This window comes from Balaenoptera borealis (assembly GCF_965194805.1).
Source record: "Balaenoptera borealis genome assembly, chromosome: 6".
Taxonomy (NCBI): domain Eukaryota; kingdom Metazoa; phylum Chordata; class Mammalia; order Artiodactyla; family Balaenopteridae; genus Balaenoptera; species Balaenoptera borealis.
Genome location: NC_138863.1, coordinates 11,685,426 through 11,712,600, shown reverse-complemented (window position 1 = coordinate 11,712,600; position 27,175 = coordinate 11,685,426). Strand labels below are relative to the sequence as shown.

Below are 27,175 nucleotides of genomic sequence, written 5' to 3'. Positions count from 1 at the left end.
CGTGAAGATGGGACTCTGTCTTGTTCACTGTGAAAACTTCTAGAATGCTTTTTGTTAATGACTGAATGAGTGAGTGACTGGGATCTCAGAGGAAGCAAAAGAAGTATGAAATAGTGAAAATGGGCCGTGACAGCGATCATTTGGTGACCTTCACGGGATTTGCAATCTTTGGGCCATTTCCTACTAGGAGCTGGCCACAGGTGGCATGGGGAGGGGTCCTGGTGTGTTCCTCACACTCAGCTTAACATCACTCTAATTCATCAGTCTACACTGCAGCCAGCTGGGTTTCCAGAGTGTCTGCTACTCAAGGGGACAATTTCAGGATTGCTAGAGGCACTGAGGCAGTGACTTTCAACCTTGAGTGCACGTTGGAATTATCCAGGCGAGTTATAAAAATACTGATTTCTGAGTCCCACTCTAGAAATACTGGTTTCATTGGTATAGGATGTGGCCTGGGCAGTGCCCTCAAGCTTGATTTTACGATAAGCCCATCTGCAGAGCTTTTCAAAGATACCGCTGCCAGCACCCCATCTAGATAATTAAAAAGGAATCTCTGGGGGTGGAACCCGGGCATTACTAATTTTTTAAGCTCTCCAGATGATTCCAATATTAGCCAGGGCTAAGAAGCACCTCTGGAAAGCTGCAGTTCTGACGTTAGCACATCACAATCATCTGCCAGGCTTGTTAGAGCCCAGAGTTTCTGAGTCAGTAGGTCTGGGGGTGCGGGGCAACGTTTTACATATCTAACATGTGCCCAGGTAAAGCTGATGGTGCTGACGTGGGGAATCTCACTTTGAGAACCACTGCCCTAAAGGTTTAATATTTTTTTCTTCTTGGGCACATTCACAGCTCTAAAAACCGTTTTGTTTTTTTTTTGCTAAATCTTCATTCAGTCACCCTGCAAACATTCCACAAGGAAAAAGAAATAATAACACTAAGCCAAAATGATAACAACTAACACTTACTGGATGCTTTATCATGCATCAGACCTCGTGCTAAGTGCTTTATGATTGAATGTTCCCACCCAGCCTGTGTGTGGGTGCTGCTGTCATTAGAAAGTTACAGGGAAGAAAACTCAGGCTCAGGTAAATAAGCAACATACCTAAGGTCACGAAGCTACTACGTGGCACAGCCTAGATAAAAATCCAAGACATCCTGGCTCCAAAACTGCGCTCTTCACCCGCACCCCATAATGGCTTCCCTAAGAACTCTGAACACCTACGTGGTGAATTCTAAGAAATGCAACATATTGTAAAACACATCATTTATTAGTTATGGTTTTCTTAAAATTCATACAAATGTGCCAAATAATTTTAAGAACAATGATAAAGCAGTGAGAAAATCCTAGAAAACCTGGCCACAATAACAACGTAGTCTACACGGTAATTACTGTGCCCGTGGAAAAATGAACTTGAACCCTATAAGCTGTTTGGAATTTAACCTCCTGGAAAATATTGTATGAAACCACAAGTGACACCAAGTTAGAGACCTTTTTACAGTACATACAGTTTAATGTAAAACTTGGCTTTTTCGCTCTGAGTGACTTGAGAGACATGCATGTAGGTATTTCCTACCTTCCCTGGATAATCTGGTGCATTATGGTGGGAATTCACCAGTGAGGGTAGAGGGGAGGAAGCAAGTAAGTGGAGGAGGGGCGGGCATTTGGCTGGTACTTCACATTTAGGATGCTGATGTTATATTCCAGTGAGTTTATATATATAGTCAGAGAGACACTAAAAGGACTGAAGTGAAACTCGTTAAATATACAATAGTAATTTTAAAATGTAAACATTTAAAATAGCAGGATTTCTTAAAATTCTGATTTTGCATTTCTTTACTTTTTGACAAACCAGAAGCTGAAAGAAAGGGGCCGAGGTATCTCTTGTAAGGGCCCTAAAAATAATAAATGGTGTCTGTATTCAGGGCAACGCTCCTTAGGGTTAATAACAGAGGCCTGGAAAGAACAAATGCACACTTTCAGGATTTTTCTTTTCTTCTTTTGAGAAACTCTTTTTACTCTCTTTAAAAATGCCAGACACAAAATCATATGTTGCTTTCGCATTGTGGAGGATTGAGTGAACACTTAGTTGAAAAGAATAATGGCGTTTTCATTTTAACACACAAAGAAACTTGCTCCTTGACAGTGGACTTTGGGTGTGATGGGAAAGGCTCATCACAGCCCCTTACTGGGTAGTAAGGACCCAGCTTTTCATGTTGTTGATACTACTTATTTTAGGGATGTTCTCTGTATTTATATTGTAGAATTTAGAAAGGAAACCTGCGTTGGTATGTACTGTAGCACTTCACAGAGGAAGCACTCATACTCTGTGCCTGAATTGAAATTCTATAAGCTGAGTCTCTACACCGCCTTGACAACCTATAATGAGGCTCAGCATTGGGGCACTCTAATATGGGGTTACCATATCTGTAACGAGGAAGCAAAGGCATTAAAACCTAATATAATTACAGCACCCCATCTAAAAAATGTAACAAAGTTGCACTCACACATACAGTGAAAAAGGCAAGTACGGAAATGACTGCAAATGAGATTTAGAGGAAATTACTCATCTTATAGCAATGCTTACCTCTGGAACCTGGAGAGATCCAAAGCCCAGAAAATGAGGCCACACAACGATTTTCATACGGCAGAAAGAGATTATAAATGTGTGAATTAGGACAAATGTGAAATGACAAGTAGAATGACAGCATCTTATTTACATAAAAAGTCCACATCAATGTTACTGACAAGAACATCTATGATTAATGGAGTTTTCATATCTAGAAAGACCTGAAGTGAAACTCCCTTGCACAATATAAAATTCGAGTTGATTTCTTACGGCAAATATGCCCCAATTTAATGTACGTAGAAATTCCGTCCATTCGAAGGCTTCTGAAAATTCCGTATTAATTTGTCAAGTTTTGTAGATTATGCACAGAAAGTAAATAAGAGACGAATCATAGTATAAGTTCTTTGTCATGTTGTTCTGTGATCCACCATAAAGCAGTGCAGTTTACTTATTCTTTGGACTAGAGTGCTAATTTACGAGATTGCAAAATATTCTGAACTGACACCATACTGCCATAGTATTGATTTAGGATCTTCAAAGATATTACTTCTGCCAATCTCAAATACACATCTGTTTGCCCTTCCAACCCTTCCTTTGCTTATTTTGACTCTCTGATGAAAACCTGTTGTCTACAGAGCTTAAATCGAATAGCCTTTCATCTTCATAGGAACTAATGTACTTTACAGGAAAAGTTTAATAAAACATCGAGGAGAATCGATAGGAGGGAATTTGGGGGCAGGAATTGAATATACAGTCTCCACATACAATAATCAAATCAGTCTTTGCCTCTTGTGTGAGGGAACACAGATATATGGATATTTACCTTAGAAATAGTACATGTAAAATCAACTCCTAACTTTCAAACTTACTTGCTCTGATAATAAATAAGTTTAACAAACCTGAGACTTTGTCGTGCAGCCTGAGATAAACATAAGCGTTATCAGAAAGAGCTTAACTTATTAGAATTTGCTGGTAATTTCAGAATAATTACTTTCTGAAAGATGACCCTCATCGTAAACATTTAAACAAAACACTGTACGTAGGTTGCTGGGTAGAGATGACTAGGCATTAGAAGCTTACCTGGAGGACCCGAGGGCCCCTGTCTGCCTGGAGGTCCAGGTAAACCCTTCTCTCCAGGTGGCCCAGGAGTTCCAGGTGGCCCCTGCAGCCCCGGGAATCCCATTGGTCCTAAAAGAAACATATGAAAAGGAGGGCACTAGAAGGAAGCAATATAATGACAGCTCAATGGACTGAATTCAGAGGTTCACTCCAGCAAAATGCAGGGCAAAGCCAGCCTTAGAGTGCAGAATAGAACCCCAACTTTCTTCTGCAAGGTCAACTTCAGCTGCTTTCTTCTGCAAGACCCCAACTTCAGCTGCCTCTGTCTGAAGGAAACACAACTATCCATCAACCGGACTAAGGAAAATTGTTCCATGACCAAGACAAAACTAAATTAGAATGAAAAGCCCAGTCATCTTGAACTTACCCATCCATCCATCCATCCATCATCCATGAACGCTGGAGACAGTCAAAAGACCGCAACAGAAAGGAAAAATAAGGAAAGATGCTCCACTGTCTGGAGACCACCCTGCCCTGAGTTCCCACCCCTTCTTCCTCACTCTCTCAGTTTCAGCCACACCAGCCACTCAGTGCCTCGCACATACTGTTCCTTCTCTCCTCCCCGTCCAGCAAGTGCTCCTCACTCTGTAGTGTGCAGATCACGCCAGAGAAGCCCTCCCTGGAATCCCAGCCCAAGTCCAGGTGCTTTTTGATAAGCACTCGGAGAAGCGTGCTCCACCACTCAGAGCATTTACCTCTGAGTTAATACAGATGGATCCTTAGATGTGAACGTCTGTCTTCCCCGGTGAAACCCTATGTTTAATTTAATTAGTGGGGACTCTATTTTAATTCGTTCACTACTGTATTTCTATAGATTCTTAATAATTTATGGAATAGATCAAATATTTCTCACTGTGTAAGTCTAGCAAGGTAAACTGAGGAAATTCCCTCATCCTTTTAACAGTTAAGCACTCTTTGACCCTTATGCCCACTGGAATGGGAGTTAAGAAGCATGATTAGTGCTCCACCAATATTTCTAACTCTTTGTATATCCTTTTGTATGTTGCTGTTATTTATAAGGCTTGCTATTTCCCTAATCCTGAAGTATATTTCCAGGTGAAGGTCCATTCTCTAGGGTAGCCACTGGGGAGGAGGAGTATCTTATTAGGAAGAGGAACAAGGTTGTATAGCCAAACCCCCTCCTCCTTCCTCTTGGTGAATAGAGTGCTAGACGTGTCTTTCCAATTCTGGGGTTTAATAATTGGAAGCCCAAATACCTGCAGATATACTCCACAATTTCTAAAACTGATTTTATTGCTAATAAAAGTGAAGAGGATTGCTGTGTACTATTGTACAGGTTGTGCACTGCACAATCTCAGGGATGCCATTTGCATTCTAGTCATGGCGGCCTCATGGTGATTTTGACCTCCCCTCTGCCCTAATTGTTTGCCTTATTTCCCATTTGGTTCCAAAGTCAGGCAGGGTGCTAGTTACTGGGATCCTGCAAAGCTCAACATTTGCTTCTCTGGTATCAAGCTTCCTTATTTATGACATAAGGGAGGTCAACTGGATAAGCTTTATTGGTCTCTTCTCAACAAAATGTCCTATGAACCTCATAATTCTCTAAAATTCTCGTAACCAAAAACTAAGGTCCCCAAATATTAGCAGTTAGGTAAAAATTAGTTAAAATAAACATTTTAGCCTTAAATAGTGGGGGAATTCAGTAATGGAGACTCTTTTGTGATTATAAAAAGGCAAAGTCAGCAGTCTAAAGCTGAACTGTCCAATACAGAAGCCACTAACCACATGTTGCTATTGAACACTTGAAATTGGCAAGGCCAAGCTGTGTCGTGCTATAAGTGTAAAATACACACCAGATTTCAACAGCAGAAAGGAGTGTCTTATTTGGGAGAAGAACTAGGTTTGTACAACCAGATCTAATTATCCCTTTGATAACTCATATTGATTTTATGTTAAAATAATATTTGAATATATTATGTTAAATAAAATAAAGTATGAAAATTTATTTTGTTTCTTTTTACTTTGAAAATGTGGCTACTATATCTTTTAATTACATATGTAGCTTGCATTAAACTTCTATTGTTTAGTTCTTGTCTAGAAGATTATCAAGTATGTTATTAGGGGCTAAAGATGAACTTGTGTTTCTTCTTCTTACTTGTCCAAATATTACCCAAATTTTAGGACTCTGGGAAAGTCAGGACATTTTGGAAATGTAGCCACTATTTCCATAGGAAATGAGAAATACCTCATAGTGGTGCAGACCCCAGACCCTTAAGGGCTAGATAACGAAAGTCATCCAGTACTACTTAAAGAACTACTTGCATTCATACCTTTCTGGCCATCTTTTCCATCACATCCTGGGAAGCCTTTGCGTCCTGGAGGGCCTGGTGGGCCTGGGGGACCTGGAGGCCCCGGCAGACCACAGTCACCTGGTTCACCTTTCAGAAGCTCAACAATCCCAGGGAGCCCTGGAGGCCCGGGTATTCCTGACCACAGGGAGTAGGCAAAAAGATTCTTTCAGTCAAATGTGCATGCTGGCTGCCTGAGAGCTTCTTAAGGAAAGGAATTTAATGGCTTACAAGCAAGGGATGCAAGAAATTGAATAAGTAAGTCAGCAGTATCAGAGGTGAAACAGTATGTCTAATGGGGCCCAAGTTGAGAAATGGTGTGAATAGTCTGTTAGTAACTGTTAAACAAAATGAGCTAAGCAAAGCCTTCCTTCCTTTCAGAGCCACTCCATTTGGCAGTACCAGTCTATGATTTTGTTTTGCATTGCCATCCTGCTGATTTCACACGATGGATGGATGGATGGGTAAATGGATAGATGGGTAGATGAATGTATGGGTAGATGGATGGGTGGACAGAGAGAGAGAGATAATAGGCTTTTAAGAAAATCTGGCTGATGAAAAAGGAATATCTGCTCAATTAAATTTAAAATGCTATTTGAAAACCAGAGTCTACACATGGGAATTGAGCCCAAATTCAATTCCTACTTAGCTTCTAAACTTCTTAGCACATTTTTGAGCATTTTTATTTTTCTTCAGTGTAAAATAGAACTATATATTTTATCCTACCCTTACTAAAATTCTGAAGATTTAAAGGTTTCTGTCTCTCTGGAAGAGTTCTATGAGCTAGTAGGAATGTGATCGCCTGCATCTGGCAAAAAATTGCACTGAGCCACACACTCTTTTCCAACTCCCTGACCATCTCTGGTCCAGTCTTACTTTGTTAAATATTGACTGGCTAGAGTTTGTTCCAGTGAAGTGATGAGAGGAACAAAATGTAGTGTTAGCAGCACATGAGGAGACTCTGTTTCTGTGTGTGAGTCAGGCCTGGGTCCTGTCACTCTGGGCCAGAAGCAGGGCTTTCTGTGCAGACGCTGAGACCAACACGGAGGATGAGATTGCCTCCCGCGAGTCACTTCTGCACCCTCATGCTCAGCACCAAGCCGACAACGGGAAAGGCTTGCTCTGAGTCAGAGGTGGTCTGATGGAGTTGAAACAGAAGAGTGAGGGGCCTAAGCACCGGTCCTGGGTATGGTCCTGAGAGCCCACCACTGCCCACACGCCCCCTGTTTCCATCTGCCAAATCGATGGGGCTGCTAAGGTATTTCTACTCGGCCATTCTCTGCTCCCCCATCCCTCCAGAGCTGGCAGCATCTAAGGAAAGGGGCATCACCATCCTCTGCCATGATTCTTCTCATACCTCTTGGACCATCGGGGCCAGGAGGTCCCTGATCTCCAGGCAGACCCGGGTCCGGAATGTCACCCTTAAGAGCTCTTCCTGGGGCACCTGCAGGACCAGGCGGTCCAGGTCTCCCTGAGAAGGGACATGTTCAGTCGTTAGTCTCATTACATTTGGAAGGCTTGGATTTAGTTATTGAGAGAAGGGCAAAGCATGCTGCTTCTTACCTGGGGGACCTGGGGGACCTTTGTCTCCAAAAAGTCCTGGAGGAGAAATTCCTGGGCTCCCGGGGTCTCCTGTCTCGCCTTTTGGCCCGGGCATTCCCACTGGACCAGGTGGGCCCGTTTCATGGGAACCTTAATGAGGAAAACAGCATTAGCACTGCATCTTCTCCTGGTGTGTCCCTGCTGTGGGCCTGGAAAGGAACTGCTTCCAAATAGGCATGTGATGTTGCCGGTCCAGCTGAGGCTCAACACTGGCTGTAACGGTGACCCAGACGGCTGCACACTCTTCCTGGGTCGCCGTCTCCTGTCTCATGACCCGTCACACTTGTCCAGCATAGCTTTGATTTATTTTATGGTTATTTCCCAGATTTAAGAACACAACAGCTTAGTGACAATACTGACCCTTCAACCTCTACAATGGAAAGAGTGAAACGAATGAGATCCGATGATAAGTGATTGTGAATAAACTGGTTTGAAATTTAAAGTGGAAACCGGCAAATAAATAGAAGGAATGTGCAGTTTCACGATGAAAAGGCAGAACTTCACTGGTTTCTTGGAGAGGGCACACATTTTACCAGACTATTTGGAAGAGCCGCTAACTGAATCCTAAGTGAGGTAAATTACTTCTTGACCTTCCAAACCGTATCAAGGTTTTGTCCCTCCTCAACAACAGATTCAAACCACGCAGCACAGCAATCCAATCCTTTTCCAACAGTCCCCCAAATCCGCATGTCTGATTCCACCTACGTTGTCTGATTACGAGCTCTTTTCCTGAGAAACTAATGCAACCAATGTGCATTCTATCCAAATAATGGAACAAGCTTAGATGTTGATGATTAGCCTATTTGTGGTATCAAAAATAACAGCAATTTGTTCAGGTAATTTGTTTTAGCAGCAGGCTATTGAAGGATGCTAGAAGTACTAATTAGACCCACGTGGTTGTACTTGGCATGACTATACATAAAACAAAACAGTACCCCCAAATCCCGACTATTTATTGGTTCTTCGTAACATTTTGGAAGCTAGCTCCACCTAAGCGATTATTCAGAGTATTTTTAATAGACAGTCACAAGCAGTATCAACAAAAGGCACTGTTAACCAACCATTCCTGCTTAAATTGGGTTTTCTCAAGTGTCTTTTTTATATGTCATCACCAGCACTAAAAACAGTTCCAACATCGTGAATCTAAGCTAAACCGCTGTCTTAGTTTCGCATCCGAGTTTTGTGAAGGGAGGAAATACCAGCGGACTCTCATGGTCCCCTGCCTGCTGTTCAGCCTCTTGCAAAGGGTTTTCTCTTACCTGAAGTGCCTCTGCTGCCTTTCTGACCCTTTAAACCGTGCAAGCCGTTCAGGCCGGGCGACCCGGAGGGACCTGAAACACATCACAGGTCTGTGACAAAGAAAGTACACAGAGTACATCCTCTGGCTGTACTTTGCAGGCACAGTCCAGGGGAGGGTTAGCTGACGGGGACCCACAGATTCTCCAGGCAGGAACCATGAGACCTCACCTTCTGGACATCACCATCAAAGCAGAATCCATGCCAGTGGTCATCACTAAATACGTTCATTTGATGGATGTTTTCTGTTAAGACGGCTTAACACATACTTTTCTTTTTATATATATATATATATATATATATATACATATATATTCTTTTTTTATATTCTTTTCCATTCTGGTTTATCAGAGGATGTTGAGTATAGTTCCCTGTGCTGTACAGCAGGACCTTGTGGTTTATCCATTCTCTATATAATAGCTTACATCTGCTCACCCCAAACTCCCACGCCATCCCTCAGCTGGGCATATATCCTATCACATAACTTGCTTTGGTTTTAACACAGTGCTGTTGGCTTATGACCATATCATGAACCTCTCTCTCTCTCTCTCTTTCTAATCAGATATAGTCTAGAATGACTGAATCTTGGTATAGGAAATGACCTCCAATTTTACAACAATAAAACCATCCTAGACAAGGAAAGGGATTGGCTGGGAGCAAACGCCCTCTTCCTTCCTCCCAGGCCCGGGATCTTCCCGCTCCACCACGGTCTGCAGATCCTAGTTTCTTCAGAATCTATCTGGATAAAGGCAGTAAGACAGTTAAGGACAGGTGGGGACGGTGGCACACTGGAGAATACACACCCTACTGATTTTTTTGCACACTGTGTTACTCAGAAAGAACAGGCCTGCAGGTCACGTGTGGCTGCAGTTGTTCCTTTGCCACCCCTTCTTTCAGAGAGAACCACTCTGATGCCCCTTGGCAACTAGTACATTTATTTCATGATGATCATGAAAACTCCATTCTCTGTAATTAGACAGGATCTCGCTGATGCCTGCATCTTCTTTCAGAACCTTCTGTCAGATGTCAATATAGTTCTCTAAGGAGCCATCTACTAATCTGACTTTACATTAAGTTGTCACTGAAAGCCGAACACCTATAGATTGATAAATATATAGATATTTATATCTATATTTATATTTATATGATAATACACATAGCATATATATAATACGTTATATATATTTGCCATATATAAATATATAGATTTGTAGGAAGCAAGTAAAGGGAAGGGGGGGGAAGAGGCAGATAACTAACAGATATAGAACATCTCCTGGCTGCTGAGCTTCTGCCAAGTGCTCCACCCACGTCCCACTGATTGATGGGGGAGAAAGAATCGTCTCCTCAGCCCCTGGCCAAGCCTGGTAACCTTCCTATTTCATTAATGGATCTTCCATCCAGAAACTGTTCTTTCTCCTCTGAGGCTAAAAGCCCCTCAGAACACAGCCAGCCATTCATTCAGTTAAGGGTCACAGCCCTCGAATTTGTGATAATCACACCCTCAGCTTATGACACACACAGACAAGTGCCCCTCATCTACCCCCATGACACCTATGTAGAGCTCCCTCAATGCCCTTCTGCCAGGCCCATCCTACTCTGTACAACAATCCTGTCTGTGGTGGCTGGTTTACTTTGGATGAATTAATTGAGTGTGAGATCAGGTCTTATTAGTTGTTCTGTCCCGCCACTTAGCATATCTCCTGACACACAGTAGGTGCTCAATAAGTGTTTGTTGAATGAATGAGTGAGTGAATGAATGAATCAGTGAATGACCAAGTGTGGAACAGGGAGGGTGAGGGATTGAAAAGGTGGAGAGAAAGCTATAAAGAAGGGTGGATTCCAATCTCTATTTGCATGTCACATCTTTCACTGATAGATTTATCGGATGAGTAAGATTTGGGGAAGTTAGTGCTATCCATTTGCATATAAAGAATTCAAGTGCTAATTATTATCTCTTCATTAAAGCAAGTCCTCTGTAGACTTCTTATTGGAAGATGGAACAGTTAGTTGGCTCCATTTTATTTTTTATCAGTACTAGAAACAGAGTTATTCTATTTTTAAAATCTAAACGTTAGATTGGTGGGAATAAGCCATATTGTCTTGCACCAAAAAAAAGGGGGGGGGTATGCACCCTTTTTTTCCCTAAAGCTTCTATTTCCTAACCACTTTTATCAGTTCTGGCTGAGCTTATTTTCCAATTCTCTTTCCTATTTATGAGCAAATGTTTCAAGTTTGCACCAAAAGAACACACAGACCTTCTTCATCTGCCAAATCTGGGTATTTATTGCCGTCTATCTGAAATGATAAGACATTTTTTGAGACTACTCTGCTATTTCAATGTGTTTTGATCTCCAGCTTAAGCCACCAAGATTGATGGCTTGGGGACCTGGCTGGGGGTGGGATGTCTCAGCTCCTGCCAACTCTCCATTGTCACATCGACACATCCAGGTCCTGCACTGTCACAGCCTCAGCCTCTCGCCATTGTTGAACTGGCTGACCCTTATCTGACCCAGTGTTATCTTTCTAAATTGAATGCAGCTACATCTGGGTAGGGTTTTAAGGGCAATTTTTCCTTTTTACTGAAAGCTTTTTTATCCATCCCATCTCTAAATCAAAAAGTTGTTCATGCCGAAAATATATACCAGGCAGAGGAGAGGCAATTAGTCTCACAAAGCACATTCCTTGGTAATGAGCATTCTCTATTCACCTCTCTGGTCGTCCTCGGGCTTAACAACCATCATTTAAGGCCGCATCTTGCTGCACTCACAGGCCAGGGTGCCCTCCCTCTAGTCGGAGAATCTACTCTCCCACCCCAGCCATAATCATAACAGCAGCTTCTATCTATGTGAGCCAGTTGACTCTTCGTGACCGGATTCCCTCTCTGAGGTTTTCTTTTGTTCTAAAGCCTGAAAATGCTACTCTATCCCCAGGGACCTTTAACAGGTGTATAATTTTACTAGGGTGACCAACTCGTCCCTGTCTGCCGGCAACTTTCTTATAGTTCTAGCACTGGAAGTTCTGTGTCCTGAGCAACCCCTCCGTCCCAGGCAAAACGGGACAGCTGGTCACCCTAACTTGAAAGCCATGGGAAAGAGAGACCTTTCTTTGTGACTACAGGTAAAGGTTGAACAAAGTGGAAAACGTATCAAAACAGATTCTGAAATAAGATTGAATTCTTTTTTAATTCAGAAAATACACAAGTGCCTACCAAGGGGACACACAAGAGCCTAAGACATGGTCCCCTAACGGCGAGGTTTCAGTCCCCAAATGCACTCAGTGACAGCAGCTGACCAGACAATGGGAGCAAGAGAGAAACAATCCCTGACTTGAGAGAACAAACAGGCAATTACCTCAAGAGTGGTAAGTGCCGTGGAGGTGGGGGAGGGAGGACACTAGCAGAAAAGGAGGGAGGATATTTCTGTGGTTGTCACAGCTGTAAGGTGCCCGGCATTTCTATGCTGATAAAAGGCATTTCTAGGTGCTTTTCTCTTATGAAATAGTTTACCTGCCACCCACCAAAATAACCCAGTTCACATTCTTTACACATTCTCATGCTAAAGCTTATCATTCTAGGTTTCCATTATTACATTCTTTTTTTTTTTTATTTATTTATTTATGGCTGTGTTGGGTCTTCGTTTCTGTGCGAGGGCTTTCTCTAGTTGTGGCAAGCGGGGGCCACTCCTCATCACGGTGCGCGGGCCTCTCACCATCGCGGCCTCTCTTGTTGCGGAGCACAAGCTCCAGACGCGCAGGCTCAGTAACTGTGGCTCACGGGCCCAGTTGCTCCGCGGCATGTGGGATCTTCCCAGACCAGGGCTCGAACCCGTGTCCCCTGCATTGGCAGGCAGATTCTCAACCACTGCGTCACCAGGGAAGCCCACATTCTTTTTTCTTAAAATAAATTTATTTTATTTATGTATTTATTTTTGGCTGCATTGGATCTTTGTTGCTGCGCGCAGGCTTTCTCTAGTTGTGGTGAGCGGGGGCTACTCTTCGTTGTGGTGCGCAGGCTTCTCATCGCGGTGGCTTCTCTTGTTGCGGAGCATGGGCTCTAGGTGCACAGGTTTCAGTAGTTGTGGCACGCGGGCTCAGTAGTTGTGGCTCGCGGGCTCTAGAGCGCAGGCTCAGTAGTTGAGGCACACGGACTTAGTTGCTCCGCGGCATGTGGGATCTTCCTGGACCAGGGCTCGAACCCGTGTCCCCTGCATTGGCAGGCAGATTCTTAACCACTGCGCCACCAGGGAAGCCCCCCATTGTTACATTCTTATATGAATGCCTAACTAGGAAATCGAACATCTTCCTTTTAGAGGCATAGGTACTGGAAAATTTAAGTCTAGGCATCAAGCCATTTTTACATATGTTGAAGTTAGAGTTTAAATCTGATTGAACACAAGCAAGACTCAAGAGTCCATATGGCTTGTTCCAGTGGAGCAAACAACTTTGAGTTCAGCAGCTGGTTTGTTCAAACAAGATAATCAGTCCCTTTGACTTATTTAGAACATACTTCAAATATTTAGTTTCTCAGTTCAAAGCGTTTCTGCCCGAGTGTGGTTCATTTTTCTATCAGCATGATAAACTGCAACAATGGATTTATATTGGAGACGTTTTCATTCCTAGGAATGTATTTCACTGTTTCATGGGGTTTTTTTTAAAGACTGTGCTGTTCACTGGGCTGTTTGCAGGGAAACAGTGTCCCTGCATGGTCAGGAAGCATCATTGCAGCATCCGTCTGTGCGCTGGTATGAATATTTGGGTTGATATATTCATTTTCTCACCTTCTCTTCTTAACAAACTTATTATTTCATAGCACTGAATTATGATGTAATTGGAGATAATTTTGTTGTTCGGTCAAATTCATTAGCTATTAGTTTTTTACTAACACATCATACTGAAGTTATGTGATAAATGCGAACTAATTCAAGGGAAGGAAGAATCAACAACAGTAACATGAGCCTTGTCATTTTAGTCAAACTGAGTGCAAAAAATGGCACCAGGACACTTGAAAATGCTTGCCATTTCACTAAACTAGGAGGGTAGGAAGAAGTGGAGATGCAGTAGAAGTAAAGTAATGGAAAACATTTTCTTTTGGTTCTTTATCAATTTTGTCCTCCAGACACTCAAAAGAGCATCAAAGAATATCCCGCCAGGGCTATTGGGATTGCCAGAGACAGGAAACAGCCACAATAACCAATGAAACTCTTAAAAATACAAAATTATTTTGTTTGGAATCCTAAATTTATCACCAAATCACTATACTTCACATTACTAAAAATGCCAGTGAAGAGGAAGAGGAACAGTACAAAGATATCTTGTGGTGGGAGCTTTTCCCGTCTAGTTATTTGGCTGCATAGAAATTCGTAAGTGTACCAACCCTTCAAACTAAATGGTTTCCCTCTCTACAGAGGCACCAGGTAATACCACCACGCTACTACTTGCTGGAAAACTGGAGTTATTTGAAATCTATCTGATGAGTGAAGAGGTGAGAGTATGGAGAAACATTACTTGGATTTTCAAAACAATAGACTGACTAAGCCCAAAAGAAGGGATTTCCAATTCTTCTGAGAGGAAGTACTTTTTATTTTACCCAAATTTAGTGAATGTATGGGCCAACAAGCAGAAGGTTAAGTGGGAGGAAAAAGGAGGAGGGAGATAGAGGGGTCTCAGTTATAGAAATCTACCAAGTAAGGCCGGACCCTTCAACTATTGATCGAAGTGAGGACAGACTCTCAACCTCATAGCTACTTGTTCAGTTGTTCATTCTCTATTTTTCCATTAATTAATTAATTGTATTTATTTATAAAAATAAATTTATAAAATTATAAATTTTTTTAAATTTATAAATATATTTAAATTTTTATTTATTTCTATAAATAAATAAATACTTACAATAACCAACCAACAGACTTACAAGGAATATACTGGTACCAAGGATACAAAAAATAGTTCTTAAAACTAAAAATAAGGCTTCCCTGGTGGCGCAGTGGTTGAGAATCTGCCTGCCAACGCAGGGGACTCGGGTTCGAGCCCTGGTCTGGGAAGATCCCACATGCCGCGGAGCAACTGGGCTCGTGAGCCACAGCTACTGAGCCTGCACGTCTGGAGCCTGTGCTCTGCAACAAGAGAGGCCGCGATAGTGAGAGGCCCGCACACCGCGATGAAGAGTGGCCCCCGCTTGCCGCAACTAGAGAAAGCCCTCGTACAGAAACAAAGACCCAACACAGCCAAAAATAAAATAAATTAATTTAAAAAAAAACAACTAAAAATAGAGCTACCATATGATCCTGTAATCCCACTCCTGGGCATATACCCAGAGAAAACCATAATTCGAAAAAGATACATGCACCCCAACATTCATTGCAGCACTATTTACAATAGCCAAGACATGGAAGCAACCTAAATGTCCACTGACAGATGAATGCATAAAGAAGATGTGGTAACATATACACAGTGGAATATTACTCAGCCATAAAAAAGAATGAAATAATGCCATTTGCAGCAACAAGGTGGACCTAGAGATTATCATACTAAGTGAAGTAAGCCAGACAATGAAAGACAAATATGATATGCTGTTGCTTATATGTGGAATCTAAAAAAAAAAAAAAAGATACAAATGAACTTATATTCAAAACTGAAATAGACACACAGACATAGAAAACAAACTTATGGTTACCAAAGGGGAAAGGGGTGGAGGGATACATTAGGAGTTTGGGATTAACATATACACACTACTACACATAAAATAGATAACCAACAAGGACCTGCTATATAGAACAGGAAACTAAAATCAATATTTTTAAATAACCTATAAGGGAAAAGAATCTGAAAAAAACAGATATATATGTATGTATAACTGAATCTCTTTGCTGTACACCTGAAACTAACACAACATTGTAAATCAACTATACTTCAACATTAAAAAATGATTCTTGCTTTTTAAAAAAGACCTCTAAACAAACAAATATGATACAACGTAAGTGTTATGCTAGAGGTATACACAAGGTACCCATGGGAAAAAAAAAATTTCTAAAATGAAAGAAATGGACTGAAAAGGCATAAGTACCAGGGCTGTATGGAGGGTCATGAATATTTGTTAATAACAAATTATTCTATTCTATTCTATTCTATTCCACCAGACCTATATTATTACCAGTCTACTATACTTGTAAAGGGAAAAAACTTAACCAGGAAAAAAATGTTTCTCTATCAAACAAAGATAATAAATATTAATTCCTCTTTCTCCATATCATCTTATCCTTTTCCTTTTCCTTTTCACAACTGACAAAAATACATTTAATATCTGTCTCCCCTACTAAACTGTGAGCTCTGTCAAGGCAGGAACCATGTCTATTTTCTTCAAAATTGTGTGCCTAGTATCACACAATTAATTGTGTCCTAGAATCTAGGACACAACAGGAGCTTGACTATCTGGGGAAAGAATAAATGAAAAGGCCGGAACATCATGGAAAACAATAGGCAAAATGCAGCTGCATAGCACAGGGAGATCAGCTTGGTGCTTTGTGTCCACCTAGAGGGGTGGGATAGGGAGGGTGGGAGGGAGGGAGATGCAAGAGGGAGGGGATATGGGAACATATGTATATGTATAGCTGATTCACTTTGTTATACAGCAGAAACTAACACAACATTGTAAAGCAATTATACTCCAGTAAAGATGTTAAAAACGAGTACGAAAGAACAGGAGGCGGCAACGGGCATCCTTGGAAAGAGCCAGGCCCCAGAGCACGTCACTGGGGTGCTAGAAAGGCACTGTGAACTTGTGGGAGCATTACTGGAGCTTTCTGATGGGTTGGGCCTCCTTTTGACTTACCTTTTATTCCCGGAAGCCCTGGTGCCCCTGGATCCCCCACGAGGCCTCTTGGCCCAGGATCCCCCATTTCTCCTGGATGGCCCTGCAGCCCAGGATTACCTGAGGACGACAGGGAGGTTTTGCAGACGCCCACATGATACGAGTTTCGTTAAACGGGAAGGTCATCTATATTCTTGATCTATGGGTAACTGGGATGCTGTTTTATTACTTTTTCTTTCTAGACCCCCTAACTGCATCTCAAGAGGAGAAAATACACCTGGGTGATTAAAGTTGCCAATTATGATTTGAACTTCTCACTTGATTCTGAATTGGCAAGAGGAGGAGCCGTGAAAATGTTGTGTTGAATGTGTGCTGTTTGGCTTAAGTCTAAAGGAGAAAAGGAAACCAGCCTCCTGAATGGTAGGTGCATTAGGGAAGGTTGGAAAGGAGCTTTCCTCTGTCAGACCATCACTTTGTGCCTGGTATCTTCCTAGGTGCGTGACAGGTGCTGTCTTCGTTTACTCCCAGACCAACTCAGTGATATTGGTCTATCTCCAATTTACAGGTGAGGAATAGTACATTTAAGTGGCTTGTCCAAAGTCACAGGTCGGGGAAATGGCAGAGCCAGCTTCTTCCCATACACCGAGAGATAGACGAGTGCCCGGGAACTCTCCAGGCTCCTTTCAAGGTACCTGGACACCCCGCTGGTCCAGAGGAGCCAGGCGGTCCTGGCCTTCCCGGTGGTCCTCCAGGTCCTTGAACACCGGGCAAGCCCTGCTCTCCAGGTGCTCCCAAATGTCCTAAAGAAAGAAGGACCAAACATCTGAGTAGTTGTAGTTGCTCTTCAAGGTGGTGAATCTATAAAACCTCCAACTTCAGCTCTTTCTTTTCTATTCTTACTTTTTTACATGTACAATTTTTCTGTTGAAAAGATAACATTAAGGAAAAATGGAAAACAAAACACCTATAATCCCACCAATTTAACACAGTGTTTCATATGTATAACAAATGTGCAAATAAGGCCTACAATTTTATATTCTGATTTTTTAATTAGCTAGCATTGTATCATAAGTAATTTTCCAAGTTTGATATCATTTTCCTAATTATTGTTTTTAAACAACTGCTGATAGCTTATTGAGTTAACCCTAATTAAATTAATTAATCTAATTTTCTCTACTGTTGGCCATCCATGTTATTTCTAACTCTTGCTGTTATGCATAATGATCTTTATACATCTTTAATCAATTTTTTTCTCCTATTAAATTATTTCCTTAGGAAAAATTCCTAAGAGTAGAATTTTTAGGTAACACAGTCTGATATTTTGGTTCTTTTTAGTGCATTTGCTCAAGGATTTTAAAGTAAATCACAGACATCGTGGAATTTCATCCCTAAATATTTCAGGAGGTAAGTCTGAAAAATAAGAACATTTTTCTATGTGGCCAAAGTAACATTATCACAGCCAAGAAAATTAATAATGAGCCTTAATATCATCTAATCCTCCTTCCATATTTGAGTTTTCTCAATCGTCCCCTTAATGCCCTTCACAGCTGGTTAGTCCACACCAGGTCCCATTCCAGAACCACACATTACATCTGGTGGATACATCTATTAGGTTAAAAGAAATCTACTACAGTCCCCTTCTCAGGACAGTGACGTGCTGAAGAGAAAGGCCCAACTGTTCTTAGTCTTCTAGAACAGACCATTCAGCATTTGGTTCTTGACAGAGGTTGCCAAATGGTTTGGATAAATGCCCCACCAGCTCACAGCCCCACGTGTCACCCACACACAGCCCCAAGACCATAATTCCACGTGCTGATTGAGGACTTTTTAATTTGTTGATTTGTTTTCTTGCTAATTTAGTAAGGATGAAATGATATTTCAGCCTTACTTTAAATTACATTTCTTTGATTACTAGAGAAGATGACTTCCCCATGTGTTTGTTTATTTATAATGTATGACTTCAATATCAATACCATTTATATTTGTAGGATAAACCAATAGTCTGTGCTGAAAATGACCAGTTGAATCTGCAAATAAAATATATGGTTCCATATTTACAAACCCATGGGGGTCATAGTCACTATTTATTATAACACACAAGAGAAACAAGCCTATGTTAGTCTATACTTGTTCCCAATCAAATTTAAGATCTATGAGCGTCACTGTGTATTGTTTTATTCATCCTGAAAACATTCTTGCAGTAAAGGTAAGGCAGCCTTTTCCCACCTCCAAATGAAAAAACTGAAATATTAAAGTCTTGCCTCTCCAATCACAGTTATATTAAGAACAGAACCTGTGAGTTAATCTGTACTGTATTTTCTCTCTGAAATAGAGAAAAGGGAGGTAGAACTGAACCCAATACAATCATATAAAATCCCCTGAGACAGGCTGCAGATCTACGCCTTCTTGTTAGGCTTGTTCAAATTCAATGCAGCTTTTTTCAAGCCAATGGAAATTGCATGTTTAGGTAAACTCTGTGCTGGTGAATAACATATAATGTAATTTTAAAATTTTAAGCAAAAGGGAACCATTTAAACGGTGACAACCACAGGAGACCAGAGAAATTACACCAAGGCAAATTTTCTTGAAAAAGTTAGCCTACATATAAAATAACTCAGTTCTATGATTTTTAACTTACAATATTAGGTAATATCAAAGGTCTCCATTTTGGACTCCTTTTAGCTTATAAAATCTTACTATCTTAAAGGTTCACATAAAAATACCAGTAAGTGTGGAAAAATCTCTTCATGTTTTGCTGACTGATGATGACGATGAATTACACTTTACATTTGTGTAGCAATTTTTAGTTTATAAATTGCTTTCAAGGAATCTCATTTGATCCTCAGAACAACCTGTAATATGCATAGGGCCAGTTTACAGGTGAGGAAATAGCTCAAAGATGATGAGCAACTTGCCCAAGACCATATGCTCAGTGGTAAAGGAGGTTGATTTCAACCAGTGATTTTCCTTTCTGAGACCTCCCTCTGGTACTTTTCATGAGCCTCCACAATGCTAACCTCAAAGCTATTTTCCCCTCCAAATGTACACGTAAGCTGTACATTTCAGTTAAAATATTATATTACCTAAATCTATTTGACCATGCCAGAGGTAAAAGACCCGTATGAAAGGGAGTGGGAAAGGAATTTTTTGCCAGTGCAATAGCTTGTTTTTCTGTTAGACTTCCATTTTAGCAATCTTATGGTATAAAAACAAAGATTAATTCATTCTCCTTATTTTAAATGTGCCTTCCCAGTGTCCATAATTTACTGAATTGTGGATATTTATAGAGTGTAAAGACAACTCAAACTCTATAAAATTTCTGAAGTTAAAAATAATAAAAATTTTGATTTATTCTTTAAAGTAAATAAACAAATTAAATAAAAACAAAGAAATAAAATTTCCCATAATAGTTCTGCTCAGATACTCTTTCTGTTGTATGGAATGAAACATGGCCATTGCCGAAGAGAATTTTAAGGTAATACACAAAACTATTAATATGAGATATTTTAATTTACAGTGGACCCATCTAAATACAAGCCTGGCTTCTAACCTGTCCACTATCAGCTGATTGACACTGGGCATCACTTATTGAACCAGTCACCTGTGGAGAAACAAATTCTTTCCAGGCAGTGGATATCCCTGTGCACAGAGCTTTGTACATTTCTCTGATTATTGACTTAAGGTATATTCCTACATGTGGAATTACTAAGTAAAAGCACGTGTATGTTTTGTCAGCTGTGGGTCGTCTACTGTAACCAGCCACAGCCTCTACCGAAGAGCAAGAACTCACTGGAACATCACAATCTGTTCTGAGGGATTACACATCTATTGTTGCTGATAAATGAAGTGCTGTTTTGAAAGACTGAGATTTGTTGTTGATGATGAGCCTTTACGTTTTTTTGGTTTGGTTTTTAGTAAATTAGAACTTAGTAAATGAGGTATTCAATCATATCTCAGCAACTGCACTCCTCAGGGCATTCACCTATGCTTTTCTTTTTTGTTTTGGCCACACCGTGAGGCTTGTGGGATCTTAGTTCCTTGACCAGGGATCGAACCCGTGCACCCTGCAGTGGAAGTGCAGAGTCCTAACCACTGGACCCCAAGGGAAGTCCCTCGCCTATGCTTTTCTGAGTAGGAAAGAAAGGGCTGGAATGACAACCTGCAGCTGTAGTCAGCTGAGTGGTTATTGTTAATGTATCATTTTTAGTTATAGATTTGCAAAACAGTCCAAATTTTAATTCCTTGCAATAATCATTTTTGACCCTGCCAAAATCTGGACATGCCTAGGGAAGTGTGTTGTTCACATCCTAGGTCATGGGAGCCATGGTGGAGAAAAGATGGTGAGTTGCTGGTGTACAATCCTGGTGTCCACCTTGGCCAGTGCTTATACATAATCCTTCTGACAGGTATCTTAATGAGTGAAGGGAGAATATAATAAATACTGATACAACCATTGCCAGCTAGGAAGATAAAGTAATTGTACTATTTTTCAAACCAAACTTACTCTTTTTTGTTTTAACAAGAAAAGTACATAGCTATACCTGGATATCCAGGGCTCCCTGGCTCACCCTTTGGACCAGGTAGGCCAAACTGACTTGCAGGTTCCCCTTTGTACCCTGTAAGTGATAAAATGCACATAACATTATTTAAGAGAGTTTAATTTTGTTCATACAAGTGACTTAATAACTTTCATGATACTTCCCTTTATAGTCTATCCTCAATGTTCCAGGAGAGGATTTTTGAAACAATGCTTTTTTTTTTTTCTTACATAAGAACAAATAGAAACATAGATGCAAGCTGTGATTTAAACACACACACACACACACACACACACACACACACACACACACACACTATTTTATAGTTCATAACAGTATTAAGAAACTATAGATCTTAATAAGTTTAAATTTTTTAATTTTCTAAAATAATTTCAAATTTAGGTACCTATTTAAGAAATTACTTGGCATTGAGTATCCTTATATTGTTTTTTTAGAAACAGAAAGCAGAAACTGTCACTGCTTCAGCTGCTGCAATCACATTTCAAGCTCTCTTCAAGGAAGCTCAACTCAGCGTCCTTGTAAAAAAACGAAATCACAAAAGTCATCTTATTGATGACTTCACAAGAGATGGCACTTTGTAGGTCATTGTAGGCAGTTGTAGGCCATGGTAGGCAGTGACACCTACTGTCCCACAGAGCTGTTCCACACTGCTGCTGCATCCTTCCAGACACAAGGACTTACATTATAGCTGGGAGCCAATTACAAATGGAGGACTCAAAATGGTATGGTAGGGAAGGGCAAGAAATTGATGGGATTACAAGAGAAGAAGAGAGCTAATTAGGCATGTTTTAAAGCACCTACACACGAACACCCTTTTTAAGGGGTCCCACCCACACCTATGGTAGGTTCTCTTCCACCTGACCCTACTCATAATTGTGGTTAATTGTTTGAAGGGTATGAATCTGGTCTATCCCAGGTCAGCCAGTCTTTCCTTTAGGAATTGTAATAAAAAGTAAGAATTTGAGGCCCTTGCCTATTGAGGCAGAAATCAAAAGCATTTTCACGATGTCCTAATATACAGCATGATCAAGTGCAATCCAAACATATCCAGAAAGGATACTGAATAGAGAGTGATAAACCCAATTGGTAGGCAGGTAAGTAAAAAACAGACCATGGAGAAAAGTCTCAAGAGAAAAAACCATGGATTGCGCAAGGGCTAGGTTACTTCAGACTATGGTCCTGCAGAACTATCTTATCTGCGGGCTCCACGAGACAGCTTTTACTCCAAGTACCTTCATTGCATTTCGTTTCCTTGCAAACACGGCCAAATACAAGTAGGAAGGAAACAAGAAGAAATAGGTTTGTTCTTTGAGAGAGGCAAAGGGTCTATAATAAATGGATAGATGAGTAGAAGAGGACTGAGTTCTGAACACTGAAGCTATAAAATGTCAAAATAAAATATGAAAACTTCCCTATTTGTAACTATTTCTGAAGAGAAGATCTAAGTTATTCTTTCTGAATAAATACATGTTCACAGTTCATTTTTTTCTTACAGCAGTTATCATGTTATTTATGGAGTGTCTCTCAAAGTGTAAAGCATGTTTCATTGGTAGTAAAGGGACATTTTTAGGTGGTTCACTAATTACTGTTTCTTATTTTAAAGTTATTTATTTTAATCTGTTTTAAAATAAAATATAACTGTACCACAAGCCTGTGAATTCACAGATAGTGAGGTTAAGGCTAAGGTTAAAAAGGTGAATCATTTTAAAGTAGATTTAAAGAAAAATATTAACCCAATGGTACACAAAAATAGTAAAAATATTAAAGCTTTTGTGTAAACGCTGCAATTTAAGATACCCTGAATTTGTTTGTTTCGTTTGTCTGGATAAAGGGTTAACGAAACCTCTCTTTCTCTGAGGACATTTTTTACCTTGGGTTAACTTCCCTGTTCCTATTTCTCTGGAAACCTGATAAAGGTAGAATGCAAGTTGTGTTACAAGGCAATACTGTCTTTGGCACAAATTAAGGTCTGTGAGGCCAAATCCAGCCTGCAGCCTGTTGCAAAGAAAGTTTTATTGGAACACAGCTACACCCCTTTGTTTGCATATTGTCTATGGCTGCTTTCATGCTGTGTGTGCTTTCATGCTGTGTGTGCTTTCATGCACGGCTGTTACAGCAGAGACCACACAACTGAAATATTTATGATCTGGCCCTTTGAGAAAAACACATTTGCTGACCCTTGGCTTATGGTAAAAATAACTCAATTGTAAATTATGTGTGGCCCAGGAATTCTTAAGTGAACTCTTAGCACTTGGTGGGAAGTCATGGCTTTGGCCTTCTCTGTGTACCGTGACTCTTGTAACTGGGTCCCCAAAAGCTGTACCTATGGAGTCCTTAGAAGAGATGCTGGCTCCTGCGGGGCACGGGGACATGGACCACCAATGCGGATCTGTCTCCTGGCACCTGAGCTGTCACTTACAGAGCTGCAGTCACTAGAAGGACAGCTGAGAGTACTCCCACCAAGGAGGAAATTGTGCTATGCCTGCAGGCATGCTGTTTTCTACATGGTACCCTTGGATCTGAATGACAAATATAGATGATTTAGGTCTTGTTTGACTATCTAGTAGAGTCTAAAAAGAACTCTTTGAATGTTGCAGTTTGTTTGATATACTTTACTTTTCATGCCAGAGGTACTTGCTCACAATGCTACAAATACCCAGGACTACGAGCCTGATGGATGGCTGCTGTATCTCCAAACCATACCTTTAGGTCCTCTTGTACCGTCAAGTCCTGAAAGTCCAGGGGGCCCTGGAGAACCTGGCTCACCCTGATAGTTTAATGAAACAGAAATAAGATTGTAATTGAATTTCAAATACAAATGACACATGCTTGACATGATCCAGTTATAATTTTCTAGAACTAATTTGGTTTTATAATTGGCAGTGGTAAAGAAAATCGGAGATGCATTGCAAGCATACTACTACACGCGTCTAGGTTTTACAAGTTGACGAAACTCTTCCAGAATTAGCGATACCAGCAGGGGGCATCCAAATCTCAATACCTGATTGCAAAACAGTAATTGCATCACATCACTTGAACTTTAAGTTTTGAATGAACAAATTGATACGAAATAAACTGTTATAACTTATACCCAAAACTTTAAAAATCTATTTTATTCCAAAAGATGGGTAGCAAAGTATATTATACATTTTCCAGAAGTTATGATGTAGGCTACTACATTTGTACTACCTGGGTTCTCAAGGGGTATTTTGCTCATGATTGTAAAGATAAAGTATATTTACAGCAAAACGTATGATATCTGCAATTGGATAGGAAGCCTTAGTAACCAGAATTTGGGCCATTTTTCAGATGACTCTTTGTTCTGGTAAACCAGCAGTCCTCAGGCAAGTCTCTATGGAGCTGTTTAAACAAGGCTGGGGGTAGAATGTGGAGTAAGTCACTTGATCATTTATGTCACTGGAACCAGGCATAAGCACTGGCCAGAATTACAGTTACATCATGGCCTTCTAGAAGTTTCCATTCTTCCCTTGACCAACTCCTTACATTCTAAAAGCCAGTGAAAGGACTGTGATGTACACTGGCAAAGTAAGATGCCTTACGGGCATCCCGAGAGCAGAAAGGTTTTATTTCTTTCCTTCCAAAACAGCAGTTGCTTACCTGGTCACCTGGAAATCCCGGAAAGCCAATGAGCCCTCTCAGCCCAGGTGAGCCTGGAGGGCCTGGGGGTCCAGGAAGGCCTGGCTGCCCATTCCTCCCGGGCTCCCCTCTGTGAAATCCAGGTGGTCCACAGCTTCCCGGCTCTCCTTTCTTGCCTTGTATCCCAGGATGGCCTTTATCACCTGATGGGGTTGGAAGTGTTACAGACCTCTTGGAGGAAATCGCTTGAACTTTAAGGGGTAGTTAAACTATCGTGCCAGGCGATAGTTAGGCTGTGGGTCTTGGTCCTACTTACAGGAGATGAAGCCATCTCCCAGGAACTGGGAGTCCTAATTCCTGCCCTAAGCTGCATCACAACGGTTTCTGGCTTCCGTGACCTCACTGTAAAAGGAGCTGCCCATGAAGAGACTCAAGGCTATCCCGGGGTGGGGGAATGAGCAGCGTCACTTGCTTTATTTTAACATGCTCATTTTACAAATGAGGAAGGACTTACCCAGAGAACTTAAAACATGTGTTCCCTAACAACTAGTTAAGGAGAGGGCCAACAAAAGAAGCCAGGTCCCATGCAAATTAAGTCTAAACTGGGAAAAGAGAACACAAACGTGGTTGTCAAAATCCTTGCTCTGGGGTGTTTCTGAGGCCCAGCAGCACAGGCATCGAGGAGCTTGTCAGAAAGTCAGAGGCAGACCGGCCCCAGACCTGCTGATTTAGTGTCTGCATTTTAACAAGGGCCCCGAGGGATGCACACTGAAGGCTGAGTAGCACCCACTGAAATGATCTGGAAAGTCATTGTGCTACTCATTTTCAGATCAGCCAGCAAACCCAGGAATACTTTCAACCTGGTACCAGTATTTCATGTATCTGTCTGGACTGATCCTAGTTTGGAATATCCAAATCTATAAACACATATGAACTACAGCTAAGTTCTAGCATGGAAAGAAGAGTACCATGAGGTTCTTTAGTGTATATTTTTATTTTTATCTAAAGGATGACCTTTCCTAATCTCCGAATTACAGTTTTCTTGGGAAAGTTGTCTAATATGCATGCTTGTTTGAATGACCTGTAAAGAAGTCGACTTATTTGATATGGTTAAAAAAACATAAGCATTTACCTTCTTCTCCTGGGAATCCACCATCTCCAGGAGGTCCAGGTTCCCCGGTTTCCCCCTTTTTAGAAATAATATCCATTTCTCCTTCATATCCTGGGGGTCCTCTTGCTCCTTTAGATATTAATCATATAAGAGCAAAACAAAAGGGAGCACCACACACGTGATTATTCTGTTACAGCTCCTCACGTCCAGTTTGCAAATCCCCACTTAACCTACTAAAGTGTATTTATGTTCATAGATTGCACAGTATCAGCATTGTTGATTGACTTCCTAAAGGAAGGGCCATGCCTTTTACATTCCTTTCCCAACTTGTCCAGCAAAGGGGACTGGTGTACACTGAGGGCTCAGTGAATGTTTGCTAAATTCAACCAAACTCGTCTCAGAGTCTTCAGTAAAAAGAGACAGGCTTGAAAAGTTCCAGGTACATATATAAAATGGAATATTACTCAGCCATTAAAAAGAATGAAATAAAGCCATTTTGCAGCAATATGGATGGACCTAGAGATCATATGAAGCAAGGTAAGTCAGAAAGAGAAAGAAAAATACCATATGATAATCACTTATATGTGGAAGCTAAAATACAACACAAATGAACGTATCTATGAAATAGAAACAGACTCACAAACATAGGGAACAGACTTGCAGTTGCCAAGGGGAAGGAGGAGTGGGGGAGGGAAGGACTGGGAGTTTGGGATTAGCAGATGCAAACTGATATATATAGAATGGATAAACAGCGAGGTCCTACCATATAGCACAGGGAACTATATTCAATATCCTGTGATAAAGCATAATGGAAAAGAATATGAAAAAGAATATATATATATGTATAACTGAGTCACTTTGCTGTACAGCAGAAATGAACACATTATAAAGCAACTATACTTCAATAAAATTTTTAAAAAATACATCTCTTTATCCTGTAAATTTTGAATTGTCCATCTCATATTTTCCAGTTCCTTATCTTCCCCTTCCTAACCAGCCTCCAATATTTTCCTTACATTAAAAGAACAGACACTTAACTTGTGTCTCTATGTGTTCTCCACACAGAGAATTCTAAGAGGTAGGAAGGGTACACAGTAGTTCTCCTGATTTTTGCAAACACTATCCAGTTGTAGATGTGGGCTGGAGTGGGCTCATCCCAGCTTGATGAGAGCCACTTACTAACAAGTCAAGAATTTTGTAAACTAGTTGTT

The 27,175-nt window shown here is 40.8% G+C and overlaps 1 protein-coding gene across 1 annotated transcript in view; it reads right to left on the bottom strand.

Annotated features, from left to right (window-relative positions):
- COL4A4 (collagen type IV alpha 4 chain) overlaps nucleotides 1-27,175 on the bottom strand; it is a 135,910-nt gene that overhangs the window by 10,850 nt on the left and 97,885 nt on the right. The window contains exons 32-42 of the mRNA XM_082396293.1: nucleotides 25,986-26,093; nucleotides 24,875-25,056; nucleotides 23,960-24,023; nucleotides 21,239-21,313; nucleotides 17,390-17,497; nucleotides 16,719-16,817; nucleotides 8,857-8,928; nucleotides 7,559-7,687; nucleotides 7,353-7,466; nucleotides 5,978-6,133; nucleotides 3,648-3,755 (exon numbers count right to left, since the gene is read on the bottom strand). Coding sequence (XP_082252419.1) covers nucleotides 3,648-3,755; nucleotides 5,978-6,133; nucleotides 7,353-7,466; nucleotides 7,559-7,687; nucleotides 8,857-8,928; nucleotides 16,719-16,817; nucleotides 17,390-17,497; nucleotides 21,239-21,313; nucleotides 23,960-24,023; nucleotides 24,875-25,056; nucleotides 25,986-26,093 — 1,215 coding nt within the window. The remainder of the gene's footprint in view (nucleotides 1-3,647; nucleotides 3,756-5,977; nucleotides 6,134-7,352; nucleotides 7,467-7,558; nucleotides 7,688-8,856; nucleotides 8,929-16,718; nucleotides 16,818-17,389; nucleotides 17,498-21,238; nucleotides 21,314-23,959; nucleotides 24,024-24,874; nucleotides 25,057-25,985; nucleotides 26,094-27,175) is intronic.